The sequence below is a fragment of the Apostichopus japonicus genome, chromosome 17 (genome assembly GCF_037975245.1).
Source record: "Apostichopus japonicus isolate 1M-3 chromosome 17, ASM3797524v1, whole genome shotgun sequence".
In the NCBI taxonomy this organism is placed as follows: domain Eukaryota; kingdom Metazoa; phylum Echinodermata; class Holothuroidea; order Aspidochirotida; family Stichopodidae; genus Apostichopus; species Apostichopus japonicus.
Genome location: NC_092577.1, coordinates 30,783,626 through 30,801,366, shown reverse-complemented (window position 1 = coordinate 30,801,366; position 17,741 = coordinate 30,783,626). Strand labels below are relative to the sequence as shown.

The 17,741-nt window shown below is 37.5% G+C and overlaps 2 protein-coding genes across 4 annotated transcripts in view; both read left to right on the top strand.

The window, feature by feature from the left end:
- LOC139984706 (nose resistant to fluoxetine protein 6-like) overlaps positions 1-17,741 on the top strand; it is a 42,156-nt gene that overhangs the window by 8,596 nt on the left and 15,819 nt on the right. The window contains exons 7-9 of the mRNA XM_071998720.1: positions 14,215-14,311; positions 15,035-15,305; positions 16,906-16,985. Coding sequence (XP_071854821.1) covers positions 14,215-14,311; positions 15,035-15,305; positions 16,906-16,985 — 448 coding nt within the window. The remainder of the gene's footprint in view (positions 1-14,214; positions 14,312-15,034; positions 15,306-16,905; positions 16,986-17,741) is intronic.
- On the top strand, positions 438-12,216 carry LOC139984707 (uncharacterized). 3 transcript variants are annotated; one of them, XM_071998722.1, is made up of 6 exons: positions 438-1,598; positions 5,258-5,426; positions 6,746-7,740; positions 8,179-8,245; positions 9,198-9,366; positions 9,987-12,216. In XM_071998722.1, the coding sequence occupies exons 1-6, from the start codon at positions 1,458-1,460 to the stop codon at positions 10,114-10,116; spliced, it is 1,671 nt and encodes a 556-aa protein (XP_071854823.1). In that variant the 5' UTR covers positions 438-1,457; the 3' UTR covers positions 10,117-12,216. The 3 variants fall into 3 exon arrangements, with proteins under 3 accessions (XP_071854823.1, XP_071854824.1, XP_071854825.1); XM_071998723.1 differs by having other exon boundaries at positions 1,482-1,598; positions 5,171-5,426; XM_071998724.1 differs by lacking the exon at positions 438-1,598 and having other exon boundaries at positions 5,281-5,422.

Sequence of the window (17,741 nt, the reverse complement as noted above, 5' to 3'; positions counted from 1 at the left end):
TCAATGAATATTCAATGGTGATACACACAAAAGTACACTGTTAAAAAAAATTGTAAATTTACAGTAAATTCCTGTCGATTTTTACAGAAAAAGCCGGTTTTCTATATTTACATGTAAACGTCTGTTATTTTAACAGACGTTTTCTGTACAGCAAGTGGTTTACACAAAATTGTAGTATTTTTCCCTCCAAAGAAAATTTACAGGATAATCCTGTAAAATTTTGCAGAATATGTCAGTTTTTAATATTTACATGTAAAATTCTGTGATTTTTACAGACGTTTTATGTTACAGCAAGTGGTTTACAAAAAATTGTAGTATTTTTCCCTCCAATGAAAATTTACAGGATAATCCTGTAAAATTTTCCAGAATATGTCATTTTTTTATATTTACATGTAAAATTCTGTGATTTTTACAGACGTTATGTGTGCATGTCATGTACTTTACAGAATAAGTTTGTTTTGCAATCTAATGCATGTAAAATTGGAATTTGAAGAGCGTTATACGGAAATATTCTTGAAGGTGGAAACACGTTACCAATATACAATGGTATACAACAAAATCCATCGTGCAGTAACATTACCGTTTGGCAAAGAAAAGAATGAAATCCAACCATGAAGCTATTACCGATAGCTCCATGATCCAACCCACAATTACCATGGCAGTTAACTTTGTCCCTACAGTCGTTTTCTGCCTTAGTGTTACATTTGAGAAAACAACCCCCACCCCCGTGAGGCTCATCAATGACCCTTAATTGTCCAGCGAACGAAAACAATGTGAAAGATAACCTTGAAGGGTCTGTAGGTCAAATATGTGAAATCTAACCATTTCAAGAGTTTTAGTAACGAATTACTTGTAAATGCCTAACGTGTTAACTAATGAAAACGACATAGATGGTACTGTTCCAATTGGTTTACCGTTTGTTTAAGGAGTATACAACTTCCGAAATCCTATCAAAACAATTACTGATGTGAGCTGCCAAGAATACAATGCCCAGCCTTCAAGATGTAGTCTAATTCATTGTTTTAATGTTAACTTGTATTGTCAGTACAACATGAACCGATGACAATTCCGTGTGCTCAATGTACGGTCACACATGCAGCTATTTATAGCTAAATAGGTCACCGAACGTATCAAAATGTTGTTAAATATGTCTAGTTCAGCAAATGTCATTTCATTCATCTGAACCACCACCCCCCCCCCCTCAACCCCTTCTCCCATTCGACCCAGCCGGTCTAGCGCGATGATTGGCGTCAACGTGTCTGTAACAGCTATGACGTCTCGCGCACAGGCGGGAATTCTTTTGATACATTCTGGGCGGCTGCCGTTGGCTTTCCCGGAAAACTTGGCTACAGTCCAGCATGCAGTCACATGACCCAAGTTGGCGCGCGATGGAACGTCCAGTACATGCTGCGCTGTTCTGTACATTATGATTGATCGCATCTCGCATTAACGTACGTATGAAGTGTATAGATTGCACAATACAATACTACAGCGCTTCAAAGTACGTCGACACGAGAGGAAAACAACTGCCGTTGCTGTCCAGTAGGCTACGCATATTTCCACACCAGAACAAGACTTCATTGAGTACTTCGTCAGACGTGAGTGGTAAATTTATTTGAACCATATGCCACATTTGCGTTATTATAATCAACAAAACAACTTTGAAAGTCTGGTCATAACAAAAAGTTAGTTTATATTTTAGTTATAACCGTAGGGCCCAGTGCCTATAACGTAGACTAGACGAACGATAATTAAGAGTTAGACTATCACTATAGTAACACTGGCGCTGTATTAGACCACCTATCGTCGCCCTACCGTGCATTTTGATATGTGCGTGTGAAGCTTAGCCTTGCTTAATGTTGTTTAGGTTAATATAAGGGTGGGTACATTGTAACTTGTAAGTTAATTGGTGCTGATAGCCTACATACATGGATGATATTGGCTCTCATGTGGCATGTAATATGCAGTCTTTAGATTAGCAAAGGTTGATTAGCCTCTTAGAACATGACTGAATTTGAAAAGGCATAATTCATGTGTCTTTCAAAATGTACACCTGTAAAATATGCAATACACTAACAGCTACTATCCGTAGCTATGTTGATCATGTGAGTTCCCATAGGAATATACCTCGAGTGAGATTTCCATGTTGTTTTGTTAATTGTGGCTATACCCTATCAACTTTTGCTGCAATGAAGATTCATGTGACTAGGTATCACCGCCATCTTCAAAAGCAAACAGCAGTTGCAGCAAATCTTCAGTCAGTTAACCTGTCATTGATTTGTACATATGAAATCTGTTAAAAAGAACTCACAGATCTGTCCTCATATTTGGCACACTTAAAAGCACATATAAGAAAAGGACAAATTGTATCTTGTCCATATAAGAAGTGCAAAAGAGATTTTTCAAAAACCAGTTCATTTACAGCACATTTGTCACGTTGTCACAGAAACTGGGGAGCTGTAAACATTTTGGATAAATACAAACTTTCTACTCGTGATCATTGCTCTTTGGATCAAGATATACCTCTAGACACTAACTGCTTTGATGTGTCTACAGAGACTGATAGATTTGTCAGTGAAAATGACATAAGCTGTGATTTCGAAAACAGTAACAATTGCCAAGGTAGGGCGCAAGAAACAGGTCAGTCTAGGCTTCAGTTTCAACAAAATTTTGCCTTGTTTCTTCTGAAACTTCAGGCAAAACAACTTGTTCCATCACAAACAATTCAAATGATTGTTGAGGAGCTTCAAACTATTCACAGTTTATGTCAACAAGATCAGGTTTTGAAAATTACTCAAAAATTGAGAGATGAGGGTTTAGCAGAAGAACGTATCAAATGTGTAGCCGATTATATGAATGAGATAGATGCATGGATTGCTATTGATAGTTGTAAAGGAAAACTCAGAAGGCAGCACTGTAGAAAAGAGTACTATAAATCAGCATTCAAGTTTGTTGCTCCAATTGCAATATCACTAGGGAGAGATTCAGCACAAAAAATGCATTACTATCATTACATTCCAATCAAGGAGAGCATTCAATTGCTCCTTTCAGATGACTTTGTGTTGCGACAATGTCAAAGTAGGCATCAAAGTGAAGACTCATCTGTTCTTACTGACATAGTGGATGGTACAGTTTTTAAAAAAAATAGTTTGTTTCAAAGTTGTGAAAGATCTTTATCCATCATTCTCTATCAAGACTCATTTGAAATTGTAAACCCACTTGGGTCGGCAAGAAAAAAACACAAAATACTAGCAATGTACTTTACACTTGGAAACATCCAGCCTGAGTACAGATCTGTTGTTGATGCAATGCAGCTTGTGTTTTTGTGTAAAGAAGTTGATTTTAAGGTCTTTGGGCAGCAGAAGGTTTTTGAGAGAGTGATAAATGATTTGAAAACATTAGAGGAAGTTGGAATAGAAACAAATGACGGGGTGGTCTGGAAAGGTGCACTGTCTTGTATATTAGGGGATAATTTAGGTTCCCATTGTATTGGGGGTTTCATTGAGAGTTTTTCAGGAACTAACATGTGCCGCTACTGTTTAATAACTTCACATGACTTCAAATGTAACGCACCATATGCTGTTGGGAAGCCTAGAACCAAGGAGGAGTATGATTCTTGCATTGCACACCTTGAAGATCATGAAGAAAATCATCATCAAGGAATTAAATTTAATTCATGTTTTAATTCTTTGAGGTATTTTCATGTGTGTGCACCTGGTTTGCCACCATGCCTGGGGCACGACTTGTTTGAAGGAGTTGTTGATTACGATGTAGCCATGTTTATTCAATACTGGATTAAACAAAAACATTGGTTCACATATGCAGATTTGAATATAATGTTGGTACAGTTTAAATTTCAAGGACGCGATGCAAACAATAAACCTGCATTTGTAAATTTATCAGGTAACCGCTTAGGTGGTCAAGCCATTGAAAACTGGAACCTTTTGAGACTTCTTCCAATTATTTTGAGTGCATATGTTAAAGATCATATTGACCTTGTATGGAGACTCTTTCTTCTTTTACGAGAAGTTGTTGAGTATGTGTGTTCTCCAAAGATTTCACATGAGCAACTTGCATATTTAAGGGTGATAATGGAGGAATACTTGACTGAGAGAAAACGACTCTTTGCTGATACTCCCCTCAGACCAAAACATCATTTCCTGAGCCACTATCCAGATTTAATTATTAAGTTTGGACCATTAATGAGAGTGTGGACTCTACGCTTCGAAAGTAAGCACTCCTATTTCAAACGTTGTGCCAGATCTGCACAAAATTTCATCAATGTTACACAGTCTTTAGCAAATCAACACCAGTACTTTCAAGCTTATAACAGCTCAGGGAAAATATATCCTGATAGATTGGTTATTGAAAATGCCACATCCCTCAACATAGAATGTTTCATGCCTGAAATAAAGCATGCTTTGCAGGCAGCAAATGGAAAGTTTGATGATTCTGTTATCAGTGACAGAGTTCAGATGTTTGGCACTTCTTACCAGAAGGGTTTCTTTGTAATATGTCAGTGTTCTGATACATGCTTTTCAAGTCTTAAATTGGGTTGCATTTTGTTTGCAGTTGTTGAAAGCCAAACTATTGTGTACCTTGTCGTAAAGATGCACAGTGGATCATTCAATCACACCACTGGAGTTTACTGTTTGCAGCCTTTGAATATAGTGTCTTGTGTGCAGATTTCTAAGCTTGCTGATTATTTTCCATTGTCGGCATATTTTGTGAGAGGAAGGCTTTTGATTTCACTAAAGCATAAGCCATTAGCTGCAGTGCTTTTATAGGCCTGTAAGTGGCAAATGCTGTACAACTGGGGCGTATTTTCAGTGACTTAAGATGGTGCAATGTATCATCTTCTCTTAGAACCATGCTAATGAACTTGAAGCATTACATACAAGTACTTGTTAAATAGCTTATGCATTTGTTGATATTACTGCAGAAAAACTGTTGTAAAGTTATGAAATAATTATCAATTAATATCTAATTAAGGCTTTGTGTTTACATGTAAAGTGCCTTCCATTTAAAGAACTATGTTTGAGTGCAAGCTCAATTATGGAACAACTAGGAGTATATAATGGGCCTTACAAAGAAACTTATAGTAAGCAAATGTGGCATATGAATTATTCTGAATTGAGAAGGAACTAAAACCTTCACTTCCATTACTCAGGTCTGAGGTTCTCTTGTTAAAATGAGCGTATCAGAACAATCAGATGATACAATTTGTCTTGAAGATGTTGCTTCATCCATAATGCAGCATCTTCCTTCACTGCAACTTGAAATGGTGGACAAAGTAGTTGAACAGCTCCTGGCTGCTGGTGTGGAAAGTGTGTGCGATCTCAAGCTGATCACTGATGATGACCTTTCCAGTGTACTGAAGCCAATACAGAGGAGAAAGCTGTTACTAGCATGGGCAAACAAGGCAGGTAAGCAGAAATATAATTGCACTTTCTAAATATGATTATCCTCCTTTTATTGAGGAATGGAGAGGTGAAAGAGGAGGTTAAGAAGTAAGTTACAAGAGGAGATGGAAAAATGTCTAAATAGTAAGTACATGTGATACACAGAAGTTTCTCTTATTGTCTAAGACAGGTGCTGGTACCACAAATTGAATAAGGAAACTGGTCTCATAGTACATCATTAGCATTTTTGTAATTCTCTAAAGAAAATTTTCTGGTTAATTATTAGTATTATACATTAGATTTGAATTTTTTTAAGTAGTTTTCAAGTAGTGAGCAAATAGAACACACAGAAAACACCAGGTCAAACTAATGAAATGATACACCACATACCCAAACTAAAATATTTATCATCAAGAAAATAGGTAACCCTTCTTTTTAATTCAAATTAAACATAGAACCTACGTTCTATGTTGTTTGTAGAGTATGTTGAAGTTCATATGAGAGTATGACAAGGCTAAAGGTCACCTTGAAAAACAGTCACTATGGGGTAGTATGGGGTACCTCAACTCTGGGATCATACTTGGCCCCCACTTTGGGGTCCAAATAAGCGGGCACTACGCAAACGTCTGCAGTGACCAAATAATGCCATTGACGCAACAATTTGATATGTATGAGTGTTACTTTGCCCCAAAAACACTTGTATCCAATAATCAACAAAAATTGCCCCAATAATTTCACACTTTGGCTATACTGATTGAAAGATGCAGAGAACTGTGGCAATGGCTTGCTTTCCATACAGTATAAGAATACACCTTGACAACTTAACAAACTATGAAGCACGCCTTGTCCGATGCTTATGCACAAGGTCCATATGGCAAGGGCTTATGAATTACAACTTACATGTCGGGTGGCTTCCAATTCAACAGTTTAACTCAAATTTGGAATCTTTTCAATTTAGAAAGTCATTTCAGATGGGAAAACCGTAGATTGCTCTTGGTTGAAAAACCCACCTTACTATGACCCGGCCGGGAATGGAACCCTGAACCTCCCGATTGCTAAGCCTCATTGCTTCAAATGCCACCGCCTTTATCTACTCGGCCACAGCAACCTAAACAGACGTGTCAGAGAATGCCCCTGTTGCCAATTGAAGATATGCTTGATTCGATAGATTGCGAGCTTGAGAGCTGCCCCTGTTTGTTGTGTAAATGCTGATGTTCTGTGAGCGTCCAAAAAACTAGTACCTTAATGCAATAAATGTCTGTTATCAGGAAATAATTTATCAAGGTTGTTTATGCATTCATATCATCTACTTTGATTGATGTGACATATTTTCATTCTTAAAGAAAAGTTGCTTGGATCAGAATCTTCACAATCATCTGAACCCGACTCTGTGGCCAGTTCACCAGGATGCAGCTGGGTGCCCAGTTCAGCAGGATCAAGTCCAGCAGCTGTAATTGCAGATTGGGCAGAGTCATTTAAAGTTGATTGGGATAAAATGCCTAAAAGCCTTACAAAATCACTCCAGAAGAAACAGAGACCCACTCCCAAAGATCGGCGTGAAATGATCAGAATATTATGCAATGACATAATGAAAGTTGAGTCAAGTCCAGGACGAAAGCACCTTTCTATTATTGCACAGAAGATCGTTTGTGAGTTTCCAGAACCCTTTAAAAATGACATTGAAGGACTTGTTGTTGGTAGTGGATATGCATCCCTTCTTACACAGTTGGAAAACCGTATGAGCAATATCAATAGAGGCAAATTTCACCTAAATGTTGGTTACCCCCTGTTTGTAGAGGGTGAACAGAATGAAGCACTAACAAAGAAGCGAAAACTCAGCACCTCATATGGCTGCAAAAACTGGCAACCAGAGGACCTACCTGAAGGGGAGGATCGAGACACGCAGAGAAAAAAGATAGATGACTTAAAGGTGATGCATGAACTTAACATATGGGATGACAATGAGGTTGTTTTCCTCATGAAAACTGTATTTCCAACCATCCGTGCCAAGATAAACAGTCAGCAAGTTCCTGTACGTGCTCTCCTTGATGAATATCCTTTCTTGTTTGAGGAGGTTGGGATGATGGGACATTTTGAAGATTTAGTGGGCATCAAACTGAAATCAGTTCTCACTACAGCTTTTATAGATAAAAGTCCACGAATTCAGAAGTTTCTGCAAGTGTCAGCAAAGAAGAAGAAGGAGGTGCAAAATATAATAGCTGATGTGGAGAGTGCTAAGAAGGAAAGTGGTGATCATTCCCCTGATGTTCCAGGACTTATTCTCCTCCTCTGCAATCACCTTGGAGATAAATGGGACGATCTTTTCTACCTTGCAAAGGTAAGAAGTAGCTACCTTTATAAATCATTAAGCTTGTGAACAGTCTCAGAATAGCACTTTTTGTCTATGTTTTTGTGTTTTGCTCTGGTTTGTCGTTCTTAAACTTACAGTTATGTAGATGTATTGGTCAAGTTGATTGACTTTATAACGATTTTCTTCTGCGATGTTCACTGTTTGTAGGTCAGCTGTAATTGTTGTGTATTGGGACTCTGAAGTCCAAAGTTCAGTACATCATATGCCATCAGTTAATTAAGATCTTCCCCATTGCCATCATTTTGATTTCAGGGATACATATTGTCCCTCAGTTTCATTGTTTTATGTCATGCTTTGGAAGAAACTCCTGTTTTCCCAGATGGCATCTTGAATGTTTTGTCCCACTATATAATAAGATAAGTATTCCAAACAATTTTATTGTTCCTACATTTACATTTTGTTCAGGAAACCAGTACTGTGCAGAATATCACTAAGGATCTGAAGTCAACATCCCCATGCATCATTATTCAAGGTGAGAAGCATTTGGAGGATTTTGCTCTAAGATGCATTTCCTCCAGTACATATACACTGCTCTTTTTCACTTTTTGGTTTGGATGATAGTTGTAACGTTTGAAATTTGTGATGGTGAGTATGTACGCGTGTGTATGTATTTTAGTGATGCCTACCTTGTAAACACAATTTGTCATGAAAGGAAGCTTAGACAGATCTCATAGTTGGCATGTGGGTGTACCCGATAGAGTAAAAGAAGCCTATTGTTTTTGGCAAAGGTCAAAGATCATTTGGGGTCAACAGAGGTGAAACTGAATACTTTGTAAACATGATATCTCAAGAAGGGAATCTTGGACAGATCTCATGTGGTATGTAGGTGTGGTCACTTGAATCAACAGGGGTCAAAATTTGGGAATCTTTGATTAGAGAAACCTAGGAAGTTATATGATGGCAAGTGTGTCAATGACACCCCATAGTGCACTATCACCTGTGGAAGACAAAGTCATGAGTCCATCTGAGATTTAACTGGGAAAACTCTGTTACTGCATCAATTCAGCATGTATGTGTGCATTTGATGCTCAGCATGTAACATGAAACTCAAGAACTATCGCCCATTTTTGACTTCATATGTGGTAAAAACATTTTGGTTGACCATTGCAACATTTTCAATGTCATTTTTGTGTTGCTGAGGGTGCCTCAGTAAATCGATATATCAGATAAACTGTTTTTTCTTTCATATCCACACTGACAATATTGAAATCTGCCATCAACGAATATATCGAAATACCACGTGCATCCGAAACAAACCTTGAATACCGGTCAAAATAATATTGAATAAAAAATAATGACCCATTAGTGCACGCGAGTTGGAGTATATTCACGCTGCAACTGTAAAGCAGTGGTAGTCATAGCAGTGGCATTAACTTTAACTGGACATTCTCTTAATAGTTCTAATTGATATTTATTTTTTGCAGGTCCAAACATGTACACTGGAAGAAAGTTTATGTTGGCAGTAGATATGGTTATTGTTAATGACCACATTCAAACTTTTGAAAGTGCAATGACCATGCTGTTTGCAATGTTTTTCATCTTAAACATTGAGTATCCATCTAAAGGTGCAACTTTAATGGAGTTTATCCAGCGGTGAGTAGGCTGAAAGTACCCAAGTAATAGTTAACCATTGTTATTTTGTGTGGACATTCCCTTGACATGGAATGTAAGAGTGTATGCATATTATTAGTCACCTTCAAAAGATCAGCCGATCATAAAGGTACCAATAAAGAAAAAAAATCAACAACTTGCAGTTAACTCTACTCTTAGGCAGATCATTGAAAGAAATCATACTCTGTTCTCAGTTACAGCTGATTTACTTATTTTGTACTATTTGTTGTGGTCCAAGAATAACAGCAGCTTTGGTAACCTTTTGTAAACATTGATGACCTTTACATTATTTTCACCAATGGAAAGTTAGTGTTAATAGTTGAATGGCATGTTAGGTCTTCTTTTCAGATCATGATTTCCTAGAATACTGTTGAATTCCAAAGGCTTGTAAATTCAGACAGGTATCCAGCTCAATTGCTTCTATCAACACCAGTGAGCACACATACAATTGGAAACTGAGTTGTGTCACATCTTACTATCATGTATGACATACTGTAGTGTAAAATTTGAGACCAAGGAAAATTAATTGTTAAATGGTTTAATAATTGCAAACTTATTTGAACTTTATGACTTCACAGTTCTAATTTTGCTCCTCTTTGCAGCTGCTTTGTTGGATTGAATCCAGAAAAGGGAAGAAAGACCCCCAAATCCAAGAAGAGCTATCCTGTCAACCCAAAAATTTTGGCTTTGGTTGGAAACCTGAAGGAATTTGAGTCGGATTGGACAGTCTAAATGCTTTTCAGGCACTTCCTGTGATTGGTCACATTAATCTGACAATTTGGTAACTTTGGATTATAAATCTAGGTCACTTGGTTGATTTAAAGTGTTCCTAGTTGAGAAAATGTTAGCGAGCCTCTTGAGCCTCCTTAACTGGAACCATAGACTCTCCAGCTACAGAGAAGTCTCATTTACAAATGAACAGTTAAACATTTATACAGAGTTCAACCTATTGTGTTTAACTTTGTTGGTGGATATTTACAAAGTTTTACTTGTTGACAAAATTGTTAAAGACTATTATTTGGTGCTATCATGACACCTTTCCAATAACTCCATAAACTCTGAAACTCTTCCAAGCAGGTTCACAAATGTTAGAAAAGTTTTGAATTCATAATAGTTTCAGATGTCAAGTTATTCTGTTCATTTTGTTAATGCTATAAGCTTGATATCTAAACTATATTTTGTTGTCAAAATATAAAATCTCTCTGCTAAATGTTGACATGAAATCTTTTCATAAAACTGCTCCTTCCACTCAACAGCAGAAGCACAGGCATATAAGGACAACTTTTTTAATCATTTACAGGTACAAAGGTCAAATCATTGTTTATATATCTTTTGATCAGATGATTTACAATATCTTTGGTTAACAGATTAGTTAATCTTTATTCTTACGTATTGTAACATATCCTTGTCTTTAACTTCCACTTTGAACTTAAAGGGATAAAGAAGGTCACGAAAATTAGAAAAAGTATACAATCCTTATCAGCGATAGAGGAGTTACCACAGTTAAAGGTATTAATTTTCTGTGAACATTGATATGCCCATTAAAGTGAATACGTTATATAAGCGATATATTTAATAATGCTAGAACATTTAAAAATACATGAAATGAACATAGTTGTAATAAAGTTAAGTGAAGAATAGTGAAGACACCTAAGTTTCTGTGGTCACATAATACAGTGACCTTTGCATACTTCAAGTGCATCTGTAAATAAGAGGGAAAAGAACTTTGTTGTAGAGCAATAGAAAGGGCGAGGAACTAGCAGGTGTCAAAGCTTAGTGTTTTATGATCAGTTAATTGTGAAAACTTTCAGTGGCTGATCCAGGATTTCCTGAAGTGGCCGAAGAGACAAATATGGCCACGTACAGACTTATCAGTATATTTCCAAACAATGAATGTATAACAAAACCTTTTCCAAAAGAAAGGCTGGGGCACCCAGCAAATTCCCAGTCATCAATAAGAGATTGCCTTCTGATGTTCAGTCTTATATATTACTTTTAAGGTTTTGACGTTCAAAAATATGTTTCAACAAGTTTTGAAGTTGTAAATAAAAGTTTTAGAGAACAATAAGTTGTTTTTTATTTTATAATCTCACTGATAATAGTAATTCCATCTGACAGCCAATTTTACAGACAAAGACCCATTTATTGCAAGGAAAAAAACTATAGATAACATTGAAGACTAGACTTTACCTAAAAGATACAGTAAATTAAAAGTCACAATACAGTTATTTTACAGAGAAAATTACATATTGCAAGAAAAAACTGTAAATAACGGTTTCAGACTGTTTATTATTACATAGAATGTAGTGTAAAATAACGGCCGTCATATAGTAATTTTACGGATAAAAACTTTTATAATGCAAAGAAAAACTGTATAATAACATTTTTAGACTGTTTATTTTACATAGAATATGGTATAAAATAACGGTTGACATACAGTAATTTTACGGACAGAAACTGTTATAATTGGGGGGAAAACTGTATAAATAACAGTTTCAGACTGTTTATTTTACATAGAATATGGTGTAAAATAACGGTCGTCGTACAGTAATTTTACGAATAGAGTCTGTTATAATGGGGGAAAAAACTGTATAAATAACAGTTTCAGACTGTTTATTTTACATGGAATATGGTGTAAAATAACGGTCGTCGTACAGTAAGTTAACGGACAAAAACTGTAATAATGAAAGATATAAACTGTATAAATAACAGTTTTAGACTGTTTATTTTACATAGATTATCTGCAGTTGGAAATAACAGACATTTTCTGGAAACTCTGCTGCCAGAGAAATTCTGTTTTTTAACAGAATTTTTTTTAACAGTGTATGCCTGTGTGTCTGGTTACCACTGTATAAGTCTAATACATACATACAGTTAAGAGAATCGGGACGATCTAGCATGGTGGTGTGCATGGGCGGCGATCATGGGGGGGACGGGGGGACATGTCCCCCCCAATATTTTAGGTGGGGGGATATAGTATCTAATATCCCCCCCAATATTTGGTGGCATAGTTTTTTTTAAGCATATGTTTTGTATTTTTTTATGATATCGCTAGTAATTTCAAAATAGAAAGTGCTTAGATGCAACTTACAAGGCCTGGGAAGTGCCATTTCCATCGATCTGGGAGGCATTTTCGGCCAAAATTTTCTTTTGCGCTTCGCGCCAACTTATGGTGGCGCTACGCTTAGAAAGTCTGGGTACAAGCTTTGCCCCTCCCTTGGCAAATTCCTCGCAAGGCGCCTGTCTAACCGTGTCACAATTTGTTACTATATATGACCGAAAGTAGCTTTTCCTTTTTTTCGAAATGAATAGCTAGACGGACCGCATCCGTAATGAAATAAGTACGTACAATAATATATATGATCCACATCGATATGGGTTCACTGGGTTTCCATTTGGCCTGTTTCCTACAAGATTTCTAACCACCGGTGCGTAGCCAAGGGAGGGGGGCGAAAGGTGGAGACCGCCCCTCCCCCTCAAGCATATTTTTTTGGTATTTTCTATGATATCGAAGTTTTATAGAAGCCGTTATAAGAGGTTTTAATATTTGTACACCAATAATTTAACTGTGTCTGAATTTTCGAAAATTCCTTGACCAACATTCTTCATCATACTTCCCTCTACTCGTTCAATTTTGACCGGTCTGTTAGGGGTTGAGGTTTTTTTTTCTATATTGGTTGTCCATAGATGAAATTTTGTGCAACATTATGGGTATGTTTGAAATGAATTTATTATTCAAATTCTGAACAAATAATGGGCTTAAAACCTTGAAAAGTGGGGCTGACGGGTATTGTGGGGCGTTACGTAGAATTACCTACAAAAGCAATGATCCACAGGAGATGCAATGAGGTCGAACATGATGTGTGAATGGTGACAATCTTAAAAAAAAAAGGTAATGAATGAAAAAATAAAAGTATTAGGAAAAACTTGGTTCTCAGGCAAAAGTGTACATCTGGTTGGTCATTTTCAAGCCCGAGAAGTGCCATTTCCGGTGATCTGGGGGGCTATCAAAACCAAAAATTTTCTTGTACGCTGCGCGCCAACCAATGGTGGCGCTCCGCTTTGATAGTAATTCGCCTGCACCCAAGCAAATGTCCCCCCCAATATTTGAAACAGATCGCCGCCCCTGGTGGTGTGTGATCAAATGACATGAACGTCATGGTGACGTCATGCACCCATTAAGGAGTTTCAGTTGACGAAGGCCCACATGGTAAACGAAGGAATTATTCCTGACAGCGACGTCAAAATGTATGATTAATGCTCGTCACTAAAATAGACAAAGGTATTTGAAATGTTATCGGCATATCCTAAAATATGCTATAAAGTCAAGTTATGGTCACTCCTTTTCTAATGTACTTGAAAAACCTTTCAAAGCGCCATTAAAACCGTTGTTGTCTGAGAAATGATTGCTCTAATTAAACACCATCCCCACAGTGCCAACCCCGTATCTTTCTTATCTGCTTCAGTGTCTGAAAATCACAACTTAAAAACCTAAAATGTGGGGTAAATAATGCAGTGAGAATGATAATGCCATTTCACATTGGCCTGTCGCTCGATTTGTACCTGTAATGGGACAGTTTTTGAATATCTGCTCAGACTACGTGATAGTATACTAAAGCGACCGATACGAATACCCCCCCCCCCTGCCACCCACACCCCAAACCCAGTACTAACGAAAATTACACAATTTGACGTCAACTTTGAGATTGTCTCTCAACGACCCTTCCCCCTCTCCCCTCGGCTTTTCTTTGGCTAGTTGCGATACTTTTAGCCCCATAATTTGTCGAGTTGTGGATTGTTGTTCATCCAGTCTTTCTTGCAATCTTCCAGATAACCCCTTACACGTTTTCAACAATATCTTGGGTAAATTTTGGTTCCGAATGACCACAGAGGCAACTTATGCTGTGGACACTTTCTTCGTACTCAGGTAAGTCCGTCGGCAGCTACACTATAAATATTGAAATAATTTTAAATCTCGGTATCGTGATGAATTAATGTTAGCCAAGTTATTGCCTCTATTTTTCACCATCATGATGATGATGATTATGATGATGATGATGATGATGATGATGATGATGATGATGATGATGATGATGATGATGATGATGATGATGATGATGATGATGATGATGATGATGATGGTGGTGATGGTGATGATGATGGTGATGATGTTGGAGATGATGATGACGATGATGGTGGTGGTGGTGGTGATGGTGATGGTGATGATGATGATGGTGATGATGATGGTGATGGCGATGGTGATGGTGATGGTGGTGATGGTGATAATGATTATGTACTCTTATCTCATATATTTGCTTTTGTTTTGGGTAGAGGAGTGGGGGTGAGGGTAGGAATATGGTATTGATTATACACTTATCGAATATCGAAAATATCGATTGACTACATTGCGTCTGCTTCCCATTTCCCTGTCTTCTCTCTAGCCATACACTTCCCTAACCTATCTATCTTACCTACCAAAATTGGGAGTAGCCTATAAGCACTGCGCCCAGGCAGCCCACCCCCCCCCCCCCCTCTTTCACATCATCATTCAATTCATCTTCCTTCCGAGTCTGGATTTTGAAGACAGCATAATCTGTTTTTTGTGTTCTAATGTCTTAAAATCTTTTTTGTTCCCTCTTTCATCTTTCAGTGGTTTACTTTTAACATTTCTGACTTTAAAACATCTGAAGAAGTTAAACGGAAAGCTCAACTGGGTGTTATTTTACTTTCATCGTTTCTGGCGTCTGACTCCCCTGTATATGATTTGTATCGGAATATGGTCCTCCCTCTTGATACACATCGGTAATGGTCCGGACAAGATTGAATTTTTACAAAGCGCCAAGAAAGTTTGTGCTGAGAACTGGTGGGCGAACTTTCTGTACATCAATAACCTGGTTCCATACCCTGGCAGTGTCAACTTGGTGAGTATTGTTCTGTTCTATTCCTTTCTGAAAATAGAAGGAATCATTGCGGTCATGGTGCCGTGTGTGAGTGTGTGTGTGAGGGTGGGTGGGGGTGTATGTGACGCTTTGGCTTGTAAATACGATAACTCAATATTCTAAAAGTGGGTGGACATCTAACTTTGTATGTGGATGCACCATGTTGAGTTCTCCGTTGCTGTAGTTTTTGGTTGCGATCAAAGGTCATACTAGGTCACCAGAGATCAAACTGTGAAAACCTAGTAATATGATATCTCAGTATTCTAAGTTGGATGAATTTCAAACTGAGCATCCACATGCAGCATAGTAAGTTCTTGATAGATGTTGTTTTTGGATGGGATCGAAGGTCATATTAGGTCACCAAAGGTCAAACTTTGGAAACATTGTAAACATGATTTCTGAAGAAGAGTAGCTGGTGATAAATATCATGCTTGGCCTGTTAATACCCCACATTGAGTAGAGGAACCATATTGAAATTGGTGGAGGTCAAAGGTCATTTGCGGTCCACATTTTAGTCAAAATTCTGAAAATCTTGTAAGCACGATAACACAAGAAGTACATCTTTCTTGATCTTCAAACTTAGTATATAGATCCAGCTTGGTGAGTGCAAGAACCCTATTGTAATTGGTAGAGGTCAACAGATGTAATAGTCTGAAAATCATTTAAACCTTTTAAACTCCAAAATTAAAGCTACAATTAACCCGTAATTTTATCTAATGCTATGATTTACCATTGGTGAACATAGTTTGGTCATGTTCAGTTTAGTGTTGTGAAGGGGCTCTATAAGTCTGCAACAAAACATACAGTCTTCCAGGAAATGAAGTCTGCTTCTATCTGTTGATAATATTTAGCACACTTACTCTAAGACATTCAGCAGGCCCTTATCAGTTTTCACCCTCTGAGGTTCGAGGAGTTAACAGGTTATCTCAAATGGTAGACAAAATTGGCTTTAGTAGACTCCAATTATCCATTTTCTCTATGACTTATACTACATGACTTTCGCTTTGGCTAATTTTGTGAAAATATTTCACAGTGTATAAACAAAGTCATGTAGAGCTCTCATTCATTAATAATAATCATTAAAGGGATGGTTGGAGGTAGCAGAGTTGATTTTATTCATACATCTATGTGTCTATGTTTCACAAGGTAGACTGTTCTTTCTGGATATCGAAACATTTTGGAATAAAATTCTATGCTGTAAAATCCTTACCAGTGAAAGAAATGGTTGATGCTACAGAGTGCTACAAATAAGAGCTGGATAACTTTTCTGATTGTCACTTAACTGTTGGACAAATTTACATTAGTCAGATAGTATTTGAAATTACATGGCAAGGAATCACAACGCCACCTGGCTTTCTGTTTTTTTTTTCTTTTTTTTAGGAAACGTTTAGTTATATGTCTCATCAGTTTCATGATTGATCTCATAAGAAATTGTATTTCAAGAGGACCATGCAGTGGTGTACCCACGGGGGTGGGGGTCCACTCCCAAAGAAAATCAGGCCCCGAACACTTTTCAGAATCTTTTTCTACTTCTTTTAGAAAATAGGTAACGCAGTTTCTATCTTCATATCTTTCATTGCAGTGCATGGGCTGGTCTTGGTATCTGGCTAATGATATGCAGTTTTTCATTATCACACCCGCCATTTTGATACTTCTTTTCAGGTTAGTATTAGTTTTATATGTTAAGCAACATATTTCTACAACCGTCCTCGAAAAAACCCGTGTGCAGGTTTAACACTCGATGGTTATTGGATCGTTCGTGCAGCAATTATTTTTGCTGTATGTTTCTTCAACGAAGTGACAATGGAGTGCATGATGAGTGGTTGGGGAGGAGGAGGATGGGAGCGGTTGTAATCGATATCCTTGCATTATGTTATATTAGGCAATACAGTTATGATGCGATCATATTTACTCCCTCTCACATGAACTATAAATTGCCCACATTATTTTAACCGCAATCACAGAGGCGCAGTAACCGTGGCTACCTGCAAGTTTAGTTGCATGCGCCAGGACAGTAACAACATATAATTAAGTCATTATCTATAGCAATCGTTGAGTTGTACTGGGAAGATGGTATGTCAAAGATATTGAAATTTAGCTGATTAATAAAATCATTACCCCAGGCCTGATCCACACAGTATATGGTTATATAAGACCAGAAATATGACTTTCATTTCCTTGACAGGGAATCAATCCCCATTGCATACGTGTTTCATTCGCTCATAGTTCAAGCATGACATTAAGCACAAAATTAGTTTTGATAAACTTGCAGACCGTTAAATTACACCACTGCTATCAGACCAGGTTATATTCGATCTATTCAACTTTTCCAGTGGCGTAGGAAGGTACTTTTGAGTGGGGGGGGGGGCTGAAGACTGATGGCCGGCCTGGGGGAGGGGTCTAAGGGGAGGGGGTGTC